The 19597-nt window shown below is 26.6% G+C and overlaps 1 protein-coding gene across 1 annotated transcript; it reads left to right on the top strand.

Moving 5' to 3' along the window:
• Positions 1-2533: 2533 nt before the first annotated feature.
• Positions 2534-16733, top strand: LOC148235148 (uncharacterized). The gene is made up of 6 exons (XM_088186578.1): positions 2534-2579; positions 2771-2819; positions 8319-8459; positions 15408-15494; positions 15634-15837; positions 16029-16733. The coding sequence occupies exons 2-6, from the start codon at positions 2811-2813 to the stop codon at positions 16131-16133; spliced, it is 546 nt and encodes a 181-aa protein (XP_088042704.1). The 5' UTR covers positions 2534-2579; positions 2771-2810; the 3' UTR covers positions 16134-16733.
• The last annotated feature ends 2864 nt before the right edge of the window (positions 16734-19597 follow it).

The following is a 19597-nucleotide window of genomic DNA, read 5'->3' as shown; positions in this document are numbered from 1 at the left end:
GCAAACATATGTATTAAAACAAACTGTTCGACAGTACAAAGATTAGTAGCGCATTTAAAGATTTAAGATAAATTTATTAAAATAATAAGTAATCTAAAATTAATATCGTTTTTTTATTGAAGATAAAGAATCACTTTTAAATGTTTTTTTATTCAAATAATAAATAAAAACATAAGTTTTATTTAAATTCATAACCCTTTTCTACCTACAGATCAATTTTTTAATTATATTAGCATATAACGTTAAAAACTTTGGCTTAACATATTCCAATAGCACCCTTTTTACATTGTTTGCATTTTTATTTAAGTTTTCTATTGATCAGAATAAACGGTAGTTGGAAGAAGCAAGTTCTGTAAAATAAGGTGGATAAAATAAAACTTTCGAACCAAGACACTCATTGTCGTAGTGTAAAACTATTCCACTTTTATTAACAAGTGCAGGCCATATTTTATGATCCATCTGATTATTATATAAGCTTTCTGTTAATATTTGGCCATATTTAAGAGTTTGTAATGCACAATTCCTTTGCAAACACACTAAACTTTTTATACAGTGAACCCGGACTTACTACTTGACCAAAAATAATCATTCATCAACAATTGAAAGAAGCGAGACAACATAGTGTAAAGAATGGGACCACACAAAATCCCTCGTTACTACTAGAAAAAAGGGTTTAACATAAATAACATGCAAGGATCATGTTATTTATGTTAAACATCAAGGAAAATCACCGTTGTACAACTCGACCTCAAAAGGATGTCCATCAAGTAAATGTCACTTTCTAAAAGCGTAAACATATTTCATTGTTCTAAGAAACAACTACAAAAATTGGCTGGATGATCGGTGCATAATTAAGATTCGTCAGCGAGTATTGCTACCCTTAATACTTAAGGCTGGTCTCCAATGGAGACTTGGGATTTTCGGCACGCCTAGCAGACGCGCTCCCACCGAACACGATCATCGCAGCATATAAAAACTGACCAGACACTATAACTGCCACTTAAAAGACATCATCCATCCGCCAGCTCCTCCACCACTGCTCGGAGAATAACGATACTCGCCCATCATAGTTTAACGAAATATATGTAATATAATCTAATACATTATTACTAGTTTCCAACTGCATCTTACTGACTGCAAAGTCACACCCCTAAAAATACTAATTTTCGTTTTGAATTTTTAAATATTTTAAAAGAAAAAATATTTTTTAAGTAAAATATCGATGTGTCAAAACATATTCCAGAACATATTATTATTATTATCGGAAATTTAATTTTTAATATCAATATTATATAATTATAAAGTATTTAAAATAAATATATTATTTAAATAAGCTATAAAAACTAAATCTGTGCAAATACATTCGTAATAATATTTTTATATCAATAAAAACTTCCAATTTAAATATATAATTAAATCTAAAGAAGATCTCAAAAATATTAATCAAAATTTAATATAGATAAAATATATATTTAACATCTAAAAATAATTATTTACTAAAAGATACCCAGCTAACTTGCACGATAGACCAGTGGTAAAGTCAGTGACTAATATCTGGGTTCGAATATCAACTGAGCCCTAGTGTTTTTTAAATTTATAGCGCGTCTAGAAAATTGTAATTAGTAATTATTATAGCATTATAATAATCATCGACCGTTATAGATTAGGTACTCCCAAAATTTTCTAATCTATCAATAATAATCTTAATTTTTTTTTAAATATTATTAATAAGAGATAATAATAATGCTTAGCTCATACTATATGGTTACTTTTAAATGCGTTATTAAGCACTTTATTGTAAAAAATAAATTTTTAATAACTGGCGCTGTCACACCAACCAGAACATCATCCCTGCGCCAGCTTTTCCACCACCGCTTGGAGAATAACGATCTTACCCATCACAGTCTTTCGCAATTAGTAATATAATTTAATAAAATTCTCACTTGTTTCCACATGCATCTTGCTGGCTGCGAAGTCACACACCCTCAGGGTTGAAATCTCGCAAATCTATGATTTCAAATAATAATTATAATTAATAAAATAGATTTATTATTGAGCATTTAATAGTTGTTCAATATATTTATGTTTCTTTTGTCCATATAAAATACTGAAATTTTAACACAAAATATCTAAATAAAATAAATGATTAACTTTTAAAATATTTAAGCAGAATAAAATATGTTTCCAAATAATTATTTTTTAAATACAAATATTAACAAAATAAGAAAAATCGTCATTATTATATTAATTATTGATTATTTTTTATTTTATATTTTTAATCCAAAGTTTAGAAAATTATTGTAATTTTTCTAATTTAATGTATGTTTTTTTAATAAAAAATTATATAAAAATATAATATGATTTTATTCAACAATGACATTGTCATGTATGTGTGGGAACCTACACATAGCTCGTCTAGCGTAGACAAACTTTGTGCGCAAAAAGTGCAAGTGAGCCAATGAAAAGCGCCAGTACAGCGCCGTTTGGAAGTGAATGCTACTTGCTTGCATGCCAAACGTATAAAAGGGACTCTTTCCGATTTAGGATGATCAGTCTTACCCGGCCATCGGTGCTAAAAGGTGTTTAAAAACCAAATATCAATCATTCATAACCAAAAACAGAGCGTAACATTCCATTTAGATAACAGTTTAGACAACAACGTGAAAAAATATAGCATTTTACTTACATATATATAGTGACCGGACAGTTGACGAAAACAGTGATATAAATAGTGAAAACGCACATATAATAACATACATTTGCTTTGCAGAGTGATAACCTATTGTTGATCAACTTTAAATTACATCAAGATGTCGAGGGTGAGTTTTTAATTATTTATTTGTATTTTTTCACAACAAAGCAAAAACCATATAATATTAATAGTAAACAAATGAGTATTTAATATTATGTAATATTTATATAATTTCAAATTCAATTACAAATAACACAAAAATATTATTAGTTATACAATGCGATATTGATGTCGTTCTGACAAGTGACTGGCAGTGGATATTTTATTAGTTAATAACTCATGAGCACAACGTGCTACTGTAGGCATCATATTTAAGATTATAAAACCTGATTTAATGCGTTTGAATTAATAAGAAGACTCCATTATGAAGTTCAAGTGACGACTTCTCATATATATTTTAATTGAAAAATATAAATATTATTAATAACAATATCTGATTCAAAAAAATATTTTTTTATATCGTATTAAATATGATTCAAATATTTAACTGAAATAGTTAATTTTAACTGCTCGATTAAATATATAATATTGTTTCAATATATATTTTAATTAAATGCTTGTATTGTGTTACTTAAGAATGAGTTTATTAATGACATTTTTATAATGTAAAAACTACTTAATATTTGCTGCTACAACCTTTGCATATATCAGTCTTTAAATGATTTAGCATATTGATTTATTTTTAATATATCATTTCAAAATAATAAAAAAGGGTTTATATCTCATTCAGAAGTTTAAATCTCCTATAGACCAATAATCTTGAATTAAGTTTTCTTATAAGGTCTTTAAAAAGTCACGTTATTCACAATGATATATAATTTGAGATTAACGCGATGCATTCAAACCCTAAACTAGTCAGTTTATTATGTATCAGTGACAGTTACATAGGCAGTCTCTTACTATCCACTGACTTACGATGGCACCCTAAGAAGCTTATTAAAGAAAAGTGTTTTTTTCCATCGCATTTGTAAGTAAAGGTTAGCTCGAAACGATTTTCTAGCTCGCGTTTTGTTCGCCCGTCGAATTGATTGATAGAATTATTATGTTATGACATTATGTCATGTCATAAATCGCATAAAACTGAAACATGACACACAAATCGGCAAATTATCACGCCAGACGTGTCGAGGCAATAATTCAGGCGAGTTCATAAAGATCACAGCAGCACTGCGGATGCTTTCGGTACTGAGAGCAATTCTTCATCAAACGAGCAATTTCGTTACAGACTATGTTGAAAACGTCGTTGTGTAACGGCAGCGTCGTTAAAGCGATTTTATATTATGTTGCATTCGTTATTATGATGCTCAGTTAAGTTTAAATTAAAGTTAGTTACCAATTTTATTTTTTTTGTATACAGATGCATATACAATTTATTTCTATATCATCTTAGAAAGGTATATAAATTAGCTATAATTGTAGCAGCAACAGTTAATAGTGATCTTAATTTTCCTATTTTTTAAAAATCTTGAAAAAAATAAAATAAAAATATATCGTACCTTATTATTTAGGCAAAAGATAACTTATATATTATATAGTCCATATAATTGAATACGTTATTTTTCTATATTATTTTAATAATACTTATTATTTATAAAAACAATCTATGTAACGTTAATCTGGAATAGATCGATTATAAATTTATAGATCTTTTTGAATATTATAAATACTACTGAAAGAAATATTGTTATTTCAATATGAATATCTTTGTAATGATTTACAATATTTAGTCAATATAATTAAATTAAAAATGTTGATTTCATTCAATAGAAGGAAAATTGAAATAAATTAAAAAGGAAATTGCCCTTATTATTTATTTAAAAAATATAGCTTTTGTATTTTTTTAATTTAAGCTTTTGAACTAGTATATTAGTTTTTAAATCAATTATAAGCTTTTTAAATATAATAGAAATTTGATTCACAAGACAAATATCTTTCATTAATATTGTTAAATTTATATAAAACACAACTTCAATAATACATAAAGTATTTTATATATTGAAAATATATTAACAAATTATATGCAATTAATAAATTTAAATAGTTAGATGTTTTTATACATTAAGAATAAATTTATACCCAAGTTAAGTGTATTAAAAATTTGGCCAATTTGCTTTTTTATAATTTTATTTGCGTATCTTTAATGCAAAAAATTGCACAACAGTTCAAAATTTGTATAACGTGGCGCACTTAAAAGTAGCCTAGAGTGTGATTAAGTAACGCTTTTTTTTAATTTTAATTTTAATATTTTTAATACATAAAAATAATACTCTAAATTTTTATAAAAAAATATGTTTTTTTTTTATTAAAATTGCTTAAATATATTTAATACACTATATGAATTAAAATGAGAATAAATTATATTTTTATATTATTAAATAAATAATAAATTTTATTTAAATTTGATTTATAGAATTTTTCTAAGGTTAAAGAAGTTAAGTTCATCGTTGTCACACAAAAAGATATTTTATATTATATAAACAGATATTGTTTTCGATACAATAAATTGTTGAGAACCACTAGAATGAGCAAAAAGTGAAAATTGTTCACACATTAGATTTTTAAATTGCACTCAATTCGATTTACATTAATTTCTAAAGCTCAAAAAAGTTCAACGTTGCGACACAAAAAATCTCAAATTTTCTTATATAGTCGAAACATAATTTAAATTTTATTAATTTCTGAAAACCACTAATACGTACAATTTTATGAACAAAAAGTGAAAATTGTATACACATTATATATTCATACTCCCAATTTTTTTTATAAATATATAATTAAACACAAAAAATCAAATTCAACGATGCGACACAAAATATCTTAAATTCTCTTATACTTACAGATTAATTATTGAGAACCACTAAGTAATAAAATTTCGTGCACAAAAAGTGAAAATTGCTTACATATTATATATTTATATTTCCCAAAATTTTATACGAATCGATATATGTAACGATGCGTCACCAAAAAATTTCAAATATTTTTAATAAAAACAGATAAATATTTGAGAACCACAGGAATGCGCAATTTTGTGTCCCATCGACACCTGTTCATAGCTGCCTGCTTTATTTGCAATTTATTCGCCTCGATTGCGGTTTACAAGTGCAATCTGAGGCGAACAAGAAAATCGTGGATGCTGTATGTTCTACAATTTTGAACAAGCTGCATACAATTCAGGCATACCGATGAAATACTTCATAAATCATACACTACGTATTAAATGCAACATTGTATAATTTAATACGTTCACACAAAGATATGTTATATTATAATTGTAAATAAATAAATACCAAACGATGAAAGACGCACGATTGCAACTTTTCCAAGAACTATGCAAACATCACTTTACACATTTTGTATTTTAGATCTATACAAATGATATTCTTAAATAACTGCAATTGAAATTAATATCATACTTTCTATACATATATTGCTATTTTTATAATAGTACTTTTCTTTTACAATTTATTTTTTATTGATATTCAAAATTTAATCTAGCACTATCTTTGATAGTTCCACCATTCCATTTTTTACACATAACTTTCCACAATTTTATAATTGCTCGTTTCATGATGCATTGCATTGTATTCTTTTTAGTTTCTTGTCCCATCATAGAGTGGTTAAAAAAAGTGGCACCTAACCGTAATTAAAATAATTACCGTTGCACAACCCCGCCGTGACCGGTCACATGTTTGTTGAAATTTATTATTATATTATCGTTACGAAACGGCCGTTGCAAAAATCTAACGATTGTAATGAAGATAATAACGAAGAAAAATAATATAGACGAAAATATGCATGCTTAAATAACAACTCCGCCCAATGTGGCGCAAAGAGGCGTAATGAACTTCCGAATCACGTTTGAGATTTTAATCGCGACCTCGATCGATGGTGTTATATTTACGGTTTAAAATATACGCTATATTTATTAATAAAAAAACATTTTCGATTCAGTGCTGTCTTACATATAAAGTGTTTAAATATATAAATAGAAGGAAATAAATAATACTATCACTAAGAAAGATGACATGAGGGTACTTAAGTAACATTTTCTAAGGTATTAATTGCTAAAAATAAATTACACATTAATGATAACAATGTATCTATATCCCATTATTAGCTTCATGAGCCTAATTTTTATTGATTAAATACAAATAACATCCATAAAATTCACTTTAAACAATATTAAATTGTATTATATTAAAATAATATTGATATAATATTAACATATATTTTATGATGTGTCATATTAAAAGCCTTATTCATTTATGGTTCGAAAAAAAATATATATACTAACTAATTTTGTATTATTTGCATAATTATCTTACTAGTTAAAAGTAAATAAAAGGATTTTGTGGTTGTTTTAAATAGTTTAAAATACAATATATTATATTTTGATGTAAAAAAAATATATATTTATAAAATTAATTATTTTTACATGCTTTCAAATGTTTCAAAAAGTACTATATACATAACTATACTAGTAATATTTAAGCCAATACTCTTTTGAAACAATAAAAATAAGGCAATATGGCTATCATAAATAATCAAAATGATTTATTTTCACGTACAAGTAAGTAATGCAATATTTATAGAAAATACAATTTAATTTCATCTTAAAAATAATACAAAAAAGTTGAGGCAAAAATATTTTAAAAGACATATTTATTCACTAATTGCTTATTAGTTACAACAGACAATAGTTGAAATATTATATAAAAAAAAAACATATTGATATATTTATTATTTAGTTTATTTTCAACGATTTTTGACACAAAAATAATACTAAATTCAGAAACTACAGCTTTTTTTAATGGTAGATAAATGCTTAAATGTAAAAATAATATTTTTTAGATATATGTATTACAGCTTACTATATTTTTATAAAGGGCATACTTTACATATTCTTATCGTATTTTTCTAATGAATTTAAATCTTACTCAACACGTTTGCAGATTCATTAAACATAATAACATTTTTTTGCATCTAAGTCTTGTTCAATAATAAAAAAACACGCACAAACTTTAAAAGTTAAATGTCAAGTTAATTTCATTGCAACAGTATGTTAACTATAAAACTTCTTACCATTTATAATATATTTTTCTGCTTTAGAATACTGCAGTTAATAGTTGATATACCTTATGAAAATTTTACATCAATCACAAGGTTTAAAAAAACATGTTAAAATAAGTCTACTAGATGTTTAAAAAAATCAGATATGTTTATACTGGGGTTTTTATTTTATCATAAATATCGCAATGTTGTTTATTCAAATATATTATATCTTTTTCATATAGTATAATATATTGTTTATACAACCATTTATATACATACATACATTTACATGTTTTTACTATCCATAGAAACTATATACACAACACATATATATACATAAATATTGCATTGTTAAAGTATTATATAATATTATAGAATTCATAAGATATAAAATCTTCTTTAGTGACATACCTAAGTTATTTAAATTCTTTTTAACTTTTTAAATGCTCTGCTTAACGTGTACTTTGAATTTTTATTTCATTTGTTTCTAATTTATTATAATTTATAATACTAGATCGCTCTTTGCTGCTTGTTTGTCTGCGCCACTCTATCAGCAGTCGTCGCCCAGCAACCACCTGGATACCTTCCACCAAACAAAGGATACAGCTACGATCCACCCAGGATACCATTCCCAGGAACGAACATAGACACCAAGGTGAGTTTCTCATACCGCAAAACAACTATTAAATCGACCTTGTCAAATCTCACATGTTGAAATGAAAGAAGCTCATCATTAGGAAGCTCGGCTAGTTAGTTGGGTATCATAAAAAAATTAACACGCCGAAGGTTGTTGTACAATCGATGTACAACAACCTTTTCACCGGTCTTCGTTTTGTCTTATGAAGACAGGTGAGGTGAAGCCTTCACCAATATCACCTAATGACACGCCCTCCTGGCATGTCTAACAACGAAGGCTATGATGGCTATATTTGTAATTAATATACAGTCAGAAATTAGGGACGTATTTAATTTTACTAGATAATTTACGTGAAAGTCCTAAAGTTGGAATAGCGTAATACGCAATGTCTGAACTGAACCCACAGACTACGGGTTCGATCTACAACAACAGACTCAATTTTTTATTTATAAAAATGCGCAATTATTAATAACCAGTCTCAGTTACAAACTGACATATATTTTAAGCTACTTTTCTTGTGTTGCAATAATTATTGCCGTCGTGAAAGTAAATGAAATTAATTAAGTCACCTACATATTTTTTATAAATAAAGTGCATAATGTTGTCAATTAATATATTACAACAAAGTCTAAATTTGACAGCCCTAGTCAAAGGTCACAGCTAAATATGACTCAAAAAATGTTCAACATCAATAAATAACGAACACGACAGATTGACCGTTGTTAGTCGAAAAATCGTGACCCTTGTGCTTTTCAAAACGCTCATGCAAAATTGAATCGAATTTGACCTTTGCAATTTTTTTGCACTAATCCAAAAATAATGCTATAATGTTTTACCCGTCACTATTTGTCATCTAAACACGATCATAGCTATTACTAAATAATACAAAACAGTGATTGATATATCAACTGACAAGCTTAACAAAGTTTTTTTTAATTATCACTCAAAGTAGTGGCCCCAGCGTGATGCATGCATAATACAAAACATCTTGTTAAATGGTCATTTTTTCACACGCTAACCAGTGTTTTTCAAACTTTTTTTATCAAAATTTTATTAAAAAAGATGATTTAAAGAGAAAATAATTTACTGGAATTTGAATATTTCAGACAAAATGTTGAAATTTTATGACGCCGGAGCTCACCGTACATGAGCTTTTCCTGCTTTAACAAATAGCTTTACTGCCTTATGGTTAAGATTATAAAAACATGTGTCTACAAATAATATGTATATATTATTTGTACACACTTTTAAAAAAAAATTCCTTAACCACTTAAATGCCAGCGACTTACCGGTGTGTCATTTGATGATTATTTTTTTAAACAAATTATGTTTTTAAACCAATTTTACGAATTATTTAAAAAATATTTTTTATTGGTTAATAAAGATTATTATACTAGCTTCATTATTCAGTAAACCAAATATGTATTTAAAGAAAGAGATACAGACCCGTGTAGAGAAATAACATGTGACTCACTAAAATTTGCTGGAGCTTAAAGGGTTAAAGGCTGCTCTCTGGTTTAGGAACACAGTGACAATAGCAAGCATGCCATGGGTATATAATATAAATACTTACTTATGTAATATATCTATAAAATTAAATGAATCGACAAGAACGGAAATATTAAAAGCTGTTCTTTATTTTTTATTGTTCTTTGATAAAATATAGTTTACACGTCTCTATGCTTAAAATAATACTATTTTAATTAAATTTGGTATATATTTCCAAGGTGTATTAATAAATGGAAAGCTTTCAGTTACATTATATTATTTTGCACTATCATTAGCTTCATTATGAATAATTATTCATTTACAAATTTAGAATTGACCAAATCACTCATACAGTTTGGATGCTCGTGACCTTTTCTTCTCACCGGCGCGTTATCATTTCATAACATTATTTTCTTAACACGTGGCTAGCCGGAACGGCGTTCTAGTTCACACCGAAAAAAATATCTCAAAACAACAACATTGTTCTTGTTCGCAATTGCAAAAAAAAATCGATTGCACACGATTATTATAACATTTTTAAATATAGATATTCTGATATCCAAAATCACGATTTTTCATGGTAAGCGAGCCGATTGACGCGTCAGATTTTCTCATTATCGCATCGAAAACCCTAATTGCGCAGACCTTGAGTTGCGACCTCATAAAAAAATGAAATATCTGATCGCTTTCGAAATAGGGACACAATAATTTCTCTCATTGTCAAATAAAAGGCTATATAATGGGCCGCCGCTTATTACAATCAATTATATTGCACAATCTGTCTGCGCACGAAATTATGATTTATTATTTAGCCACGATTAAACAACGCTAATTTCTTTTCTTTGGTTTTGCAAAACCTAAATTCGTTTGAACTCTGCTTTGAACCTTAGATGGAAAAACGGTTGTATAACAGGTGATCAAACACCTGGCGCATCGCACGACAAATGGGGATTAGAAAATGCGGATGTAAGAAATGTGTACCATATATCATTAGGTATAATTTACATTGTCGGTAAAATAATTAGTTGTGAAAATAAAAAAAAGTTAGCCTTTTTGTGTCAATCTAACCGTATGCTTGAGCCGGGAGGTAAAGTCTTACTTAACTTTATTGCAAGTTGTTAAAATATGTTATAATCGATGATTAAATTAAACTTCTTACTATAATATACATATAAGATTATCTTGTACATCATAAATAGTTAAAGTAAAAATCAACTCGATTAATAAATTAAAATATTTGCTATAGATTTCAAAATATATAATATAAATTGTTGTTTATATTATAAAGTACATGAAATATTTAGAAATGTTGGGATTGCTTTATAATTTATTATTAGTAAAAAATATTTTCAAATAATTATGTATGTATGTGGGTATTATTCGCACATTCTTAGGTATACATGCCAAGCTTTTAAAATAGTACACAAAAATTAAAATAAATATATTTTCGGTTAGATAATATACATAATGTTTTTTACTAGTACATACTAGATTTATTGTCAGTTAATTGAGATTTTTGATTTAATTTTTTATTATATTATTTAAAGAGGGAAAGTAAAAAGATATAGAGCAAATCATATTACAAAATTTAGATCTATAATATTATTTTTTTTTAGAAAATTGTTTATACAGTTAATCAGATTTGAAACTTTAGTTTATTTTTTTTATGTGAATCTCATGATTTATTTATGAATATTTTTTCATTGCCTATCCGATTACCCCAATGCGTCATGATTATTATTTTTTCATTTATTGTTAAATAATATTATAAATAATAAATAGTATTATTTTTAATTAATATTATAAGTAAATAAATTCAATAACATAAAAATCGTTTATGTTTTATATACTTTCTTTTATACTAATAAAGATTAATTTGTAATATATTATATATAATATACATATGCAATTTTTTCTTTAATTTTAGCTCCAGCTATTATTATTATTATTTATTTTTTATTCGAGAATACATTTTATTACTCTTTTTATATTAATATAATTTAATTCGTTTATATGGATATTAAATTAAGAAAAAGGAAACATTTTCACAATAAACATATATCGTAAAGTTTCATATTTGTATCATAAATTCCTAAGGGCCCTTAACTATGTAACATAGTTACAACATTTTGCAGTCGGATCCGAACAATATCAAACCTATTACAATGCCTGAGGCTTTTCACGCATTTTTGATCAGTTACCGACGTTTCTCAATATTAAAAATGTTTAAAATCGAAACTAATCGATAGTATTATTTTTAGTATGCATTAGAATTATCTAATAAAGTAATATTTTTTATAATCAAACCTTGAAGATGCAAACGAAAGTCTTCAGTAAAGAATCTCAATTAAATAAACATTAACCAGACGAGGACGCAGAAAATTGACTTATCTACAGAATATTGTATACGAATAGTTTCTGTGCATGTACATAAACATAAGATATAATATTAACGCCCTTGAACTTCTTGCAATGAAACCGTCAAATTGGTATTTGATTTCGTAATTGTATACTTTCTCAGATGTAAGCAAAAAATAGTATTGCTTGCTATAATAATGGCATCATAATATTAAAATTAGCATATTAAATTATTATATTAAATTAATTTTGCTTTAATGATTCTTAAAAACCGTATTCTATAAATTAATTTTTATCTTTATTTCAAGTGAGTTATAAAATACACAAACTCAAATAGCTATTGATAAAGTGGACCAAAAAATCTTAAATAATGAATTGATCGATCTCGTGTTTTTCAACGATCTTATATGATCTTACTATTTGTAGAATCGTCGAAAATTTATTGTTTATGATTCGCGATACTCAAAAGAGTAATGAATGTGCCTTGGAGTGTAGCAAATAGAAAATTTTGGTCCAATACTATTTATTTTTCTGACGACATAAACACATCAAAATTTTTATTAAATGCTGAAGATTTGAAGATAATCTTTTAATTTATCAAATGATTACCGACTGTTTACTTATGCATAATATAGCCTTCGGCTAATTATTTCTTGTTTAATATTAATTACAATCATGTTGTAACATTTTCTATTAAGGCAGACCTGCGATCTTAAAGGAATTTTTACCAAAAATGATATTTATTTACTTTCATGTGTTCAATATTTCTAATAAGCCATAAAATTAAGCTTTATAGCTTTTTCCAAAAGATCTGCTCAATACTAGACACAGTAAATGCTATATCCTCTCATATTTACATTTTTCATAAATGAATACTAATCTGTACCAAATTATACTTCTTACATAGCTCCAAAAGGTTAATTAGCTTTTGATCTTTCATACCTTTCAATGTCACGTCTTTTAGCTAGTTTGGTTCATGATTAGTGAAATTAAATGCAAACATAACACATGGTGTATTACATGGCTTAAATTTAAAGATACATGACCGATTGGAGTGTCTAATTTGATGCGAAAGGTCATTTATGGCAAATAACTAATCATCGGATTCATATGCATGATAAGCAATCAGACTCCCAATTAAGGCTGAGCAATGAACCTTAACATACTTTGCATTCTTGACTCCGTTTTTTTCTCCATGCGTGAGCAATTGTAGAATTTCTCAAATGTTCCGCAGCAATTTTGGTGTGAAATGCTAGCGAAGAGAAAAAGCTCGCCATTGCAGGACAGAAAAAAGGTCAAACGCGTAATTAAACGTCTTTTGTGTGTCTGGCATCGTCGCAATAATATATATTATTGATTACTATAAATATAAAAAAAATATTTAGAAAGCGTAATAATTTTTTAAATGCGTCTGATTCATTGAATTGAGATGGTAAAATCCTGTCACGAGTAATTGCAATAGATACAGTTATGTCATAAATCTGACGAAGAATGTGACCTTTGTGTGTGATGATGGTAATGATAGATGGAAGAAGGAAATGTGTCGGAATGTTAGATAATTATTTGGGAAGATGATACATAATTTTTATTTATTGTTTTTATGATTATTAAACTATGAATAAATTATCTAAAATAATAGGCTTCGACATTTTTAATAAATTAAATCTCAATATGTATTATACATAACATCTATTAATAAGTTCTAAAACTAACTCTATTTTTTATTTATTTAAATTAGGTTTAAACCAAATAATCCGTTTGTGAACAAATACAGTTTAATTGATACTGAACGGTGAAAATATAAATCAAATGATTGATGCATTTTAAATAGTTGAGGTAGTGAAATTATATTTATACCAGTTAAAATATAACTTACTAGTAATACATATTCACTTCAACATAAACAATAAACGTAGTCCAAATTATTTTTTATGTTAAAATAATTAATAGTATTTTTTTAAGTAAATATACTAAATTTCATATAAAAAATAATCTGAACTATAATTTACTTACATATATTATAATAAATAAGTTTTAAAATTAAAATAATATATAATTTCATTAAGTCGAACGTTTTTATTAAAATATAATTAATTACGCCTACAAAATAATCAGGGCTACTTTTAGAAGCTCCTCGATAATCTAACTACTATATAAAGATCTACTAGATATGCAATACAATTATAAAATTAAAAGTAGATAAATTTAATTAACAATGATATTGATTACCTATTAAATATAAAAATATTGTTAAGAACAATAAATAATAGAATTTCTATATATATATATATATGTATATACACAAATATAGTGGTGCATTTAAAAGTAGTCCGACTTGACTATATTTGATGATTAAATTTATATTAAATTTATTACTACTTTTAAATGCCAAACAATTATTTTTAACCAAATTTTACTTTATCTGAAAATATACATAAGTAAATAAGCTTTAAATTTCATTTAACTCATGATTTTGTAAACTATTGTAGATATCGAAATCCTTAATCTTACGCATAATTGTCTCATCTTACTATTTACGGAGATGTAATCATTGTGAGAATTGTAAAATATGCTATGAGTTATTATTCAAAATTATTGTTAAAGTTATGGTAAGTAATAATTCTCGCTTAAATAAAAGTGACAAGGGTAATGTAATTGAAATGATTATAATAATAATAATACAAATACATTTTATTTATATGAGGTCACATTTATGCAAAAAATAGTGAGAAAACCTTCACAGCTCCATAATGTAAAATATTGATTAAATCTTCTGTAAACTAACATGTGAATAAACACAGTAACCTTTATAAAGTAAACGCTGCATTGTGTTTTGTTGCAAATTCGTAATTTTCTATAAACACAATTTGCATACGAACAATTATTATTATTATTATTAAAAAAGACGAAAAACGTTCAAGGAGCAACAGTTAAACGATAAACACATAATAACAATCATTCATAACGACGTCAAATTACCGAGACAATAGTGTGAAGAAAAAATTAAAAACACAGAGAGACGTGTGTGAAAAATGTATCACAGCATAGCATCTGAGATGAATATCTGTAAATATGCTACTAATGAAAACAATAGTGATACAAGTGAAAATTTTGTTACAGGTGCCTTACCCAACGTCTCGTCCACCTCAGCCAACACCGAGACCGTCTTATAATCCGCCACCAACGACGCAACATCAACATGATGAGGTGAATAAATTAATATGAAACATCCTTACATATGATTTTTCTTTATAATAACATATTTGATGCATGGTTTATAAGAGCTTTTGAAAGTTCAACGTAACGTATTATAGTTATAATCTAAACCTAATTATTATGTTTATAGCATGATCACCACCACCACCATGAACCAGGAATGCCATTCGATTTCAACTACGCCGTAAAAGAGCCTGAATTCGGAAACGACTACAGCCACAACGCCGTTTCTGACGGAGACATCACTCGTGGAGAATACAGAGTACAATTGCCCGATGGACGTTTACAGATCGTCAGATACACGGCCGACTGGAAAAACGGATTCAATGCTGAAGTAAAACGTTTATCATACAACATAAATCAATCGACGTCACTCGTCTACAGACTTGAACGGAGTGTTGCCAAATTACAGCGCTCCATTCCATCTCTGACTATTTTATAATTATTTTCAAAAATTCACCTTATAGATATGAATTGGTACAGATTTAATTTACTTTGTGACTAAATATATAAATATTTTTTTAGGTAACTTATGAAGGACAAGCGAGGTATCCAGACCAACCTCAAGGACAACCCTCAAGCCCATCGGGCAACTACGGAGCACCACCAAGCGGCGGATACAAATATTAAACGGTCATAAACTGATAACTCTACATCTTCCAAAACCATGACATGTGATGTGTGCGATTTTAAAATTGCATTTAACAATACCTTCTATTTATTATCATTTTTAGTTATTTATATGTATGTATATCACTGCCATTTTTAACGAAATGAAAAAAACGTCTTATCTTATTTATTTTCAATACTCATCTTGTATGTATTATATTATTATTTTATATTGAAATGTCTTTATTTTAAAGGCATCGTCTATCATGTATGTGTATTATTTATGAATGTATGCTCACGATGTATTGTGATATGTTTTAATTTAAGAATTTGCACAAAACGTTATATAAACGCCATATAGTGTACTTAAAAATAATTATCTACTCTTCATATGTATTATAATCGATTCTAAAAAGCTACTCTTTTTTGGATTATTTGTATTATATTTAAATTTATAAACGCTTTTTCATCCATCGTCAACGTTTTGATACGTTATACTCGATATTGTATATCGCTACTATGTGTTTTGATAAATATGGCAAGAAAACTTTGTAAACAACTTGACTTATATTGTAAAAATATTTTTTTTATATAATAAAATACATTAAATGAAACAAGCTGTGTCGAAATATACTTTTTGTTGCAACAAATACCAACAATCTAAACACACATAAGTACAATTGTACCATTTGGAACAGTACTAGTGGTTAAAAATCACGGAAAAGCCAATAAGCACAAAAAAATATTGTTATACTAGGGAAAACAATAATTTTAACTAGAAATACAAATCAAAAGCAATTGCCATATAGCAATTTGATAAATCTTTATTTAGTATACATTTAATATAAAATAGCAATTTAGAAACAAATATAGTAACGTAAAAATCTGACCCAAATTTTATTTCCTGCAAAGCACGAGAAAGAAACACTGTTTTATAAAAGCTTTTATTTGAAATTTCACTTAATTTAACTGTCTTTTATTACTTAATTTAACAGTTTCAATATAATTCTTCCAATTGGAAAATCATGTAGTTGAATACTTAAATACTACAAAAAATATTCAGATTACACAAAAACCATTACATACTCCTAAATATTTTATATTATCAACTATTTCTATAATACACTTACAGTTATCTATAACTATTTTTAAACATTTAGTTCAAGAACATTATTTTTTTATCATCTTTTTATTATACTTAATCCGTTATAAATAAAAAGTTATCTACAATTTGTTTAACATTATCACTAATGAAATAAATTAAAGTGTCGTCTGCAAGTATTTTACATTTTTCTATATTATTAATACATATTATAAACAACAATGGTCTTAATTTGTACCCATGTGGTACATTGTAAGATATCATTTTCTCTCTGAAATAAACATTATTTATTATACCTTTTTCTTTCTCTTTTATAAATAATTACCTAATTTCTTCAACATTATACTTCTATTGTTTCGAAAGCTCTTTTGAAATCAAAGAAAACTGCTCAAATGATTTTGTTTGTATTATTGGCCAAACAAATAATCATTTATCACTACTTATAATGCAGTCTTTGTGGAATGTTTTTCTTTGAATCCCGATTGTTGTTCACACATATTTTATGAAATAATAAAATCCTTTAATTTTTACTACTTCTTCCATAACCTTTTCCATACATGTTAATTTGTCTCATTTCCTCAATCTTTTTACTATTTTTTATTTTAGATATAAGTATAATAGTAGCAATCTTTAAATTATCGTGTATTTCTCCTTCAGAAAGTGCTTTATTTACTATATAATGTAATTTAATTTCTAGTATTTCCCATGTTTCTTTAATTATACTTACATCCAATCCATCGGTACTGGTTCTTTTTTTCAATTAACAAATCATGTTTTAAATTTCTTTTAGACATTGATTTAAATTCCCTGAATTTTACATTAAATGTTTTATTATTTTATTGAACTGAGGTATTGAAATCACAATATCTTACATACTCTCAATTTAGACGTAGGTTATATTATTTTCAACATTTAATGGCAGTTTATTAAACAATATTTTTATGAATTGAATAAGTTTTAATATAATTTTATTTAGGAAAATTCACTTATTGGAATAGTAAATAGTATAAAATTCATTAAAAACACTCGTTGTAGAGATCATTTTAGTTCTATAATCTGATTAAGATACCGCTTGGAACGAAAATATTTCATGCCGTACACAGGAAATTGCAAACTTGCAAGTCACGAATCATTACCGTGCGCAGCTATTAATACATTCTTAGAACAACCAGAGCATAGTTATATCTTAGTAGCATACTAAGACCACAGCTATATCTGATAATTCCTTTCGTAAAATAGGCGTAATAAAAAATAAATGTTTAAGGATCGCCATGAATTCTCACCCCAGTACTAGCATCAACCAGATAACTTGTCTCACTTAGCAAATATATACAACACACAGTTTGTATACAAACATAAGCTGCCTAAAAACAGTAAGAAACGAACCGCCGTCTTTAATGTTCTGCCTCTAGGTGATTACTACTGTGATACATGTAAGTTCCGTCAAATGTTCGGTTTAAAATCCATACAGGAATCGCTTACCGCTAGTTTCATCACTTGTATTTATATACATAAAACGCTGTATAATATTTGTTTATAAACCACTTGAGTTGAATCCATCAATATATTTTTGTGACTGATGTTTTTACGCTGGCTTTTTTTAGTACGTTTGCAAATGGTCGGTTTTCTTAAATGCAGTACAGTTTTTCATAATTTGTGACGTTTACAAAAATTCCGTTTAATAAATTAAATACGTCGCTAATCAATTGTCCTTTACATTATATTTGAGCAAACCGCTAAAACGCCGTTTTTCACGTGTACATTCAAATAAAAAATCTTTTAGCTCTTATGACTTTTAAACGAATTTTGTTTAAGTTAATTACAATGCAACGATTTTCTCTCTAATTCCGGTACATAATTTTCTGAAAAGGATTACAATAAATTTCAAATAAGTTTTAGCAGATCTGAGATTACTACTATATCTGCTTTATCCGACTGATTTAACACTTATTAGAAGAAATTAGTGGTTAAACAGAATAAAATTTTCTTTGATCTTGTAACAATATTGTAGTAGGTTGAAACAAGTAGATCAATTATGGAAATAAAACTCATTAATAAAAACATCATTTCAGCCCAATAACAGATGATGATATTTTGAATACACTGCCAGAAAGACACGAATAAGAGCCAGATAATTAATATATTTTTGAAGACATTGTAAATGATATTGAAATTTAATTTTAAATACCCCACAATACTTTATATAAATCTCAATATATGATACATGTTAAATTAGAAATTTCTAACCCTCCTTATAAGCATTAAAATAAAGAAATAAGTAAAATATATTATATAAAATAAAATATTATGGGTTTTATTTACTTTTTTGATTTCTAGTAAAATATTGCTTTTAAGGTATGGACACCAAAGTAGAAACAAGATA

Source organism: Plectrocnemia conspersa, unplaced genomic scaffold, assembly GCF_051122295.1.
Source record: "Plectrocnemia conspersa isolate PC_06_02 unplaced genomic scaffold, ASM5112229v1 ptg000005l, whole genome shotgun sequence".
Classification (NCBI taxonomy): Eukaryota; Metazoa; Arthropoda; class Insecta; order Trichoptera; family Polycentropodidae; genus Plectrocnemia; species Plectrocnemia conspersa.
The sequence above is the reverse complement of the archived record's forward strand: the minus strand, read 5'-3'. Positions and strand labels throughout refer to the sequence as shown.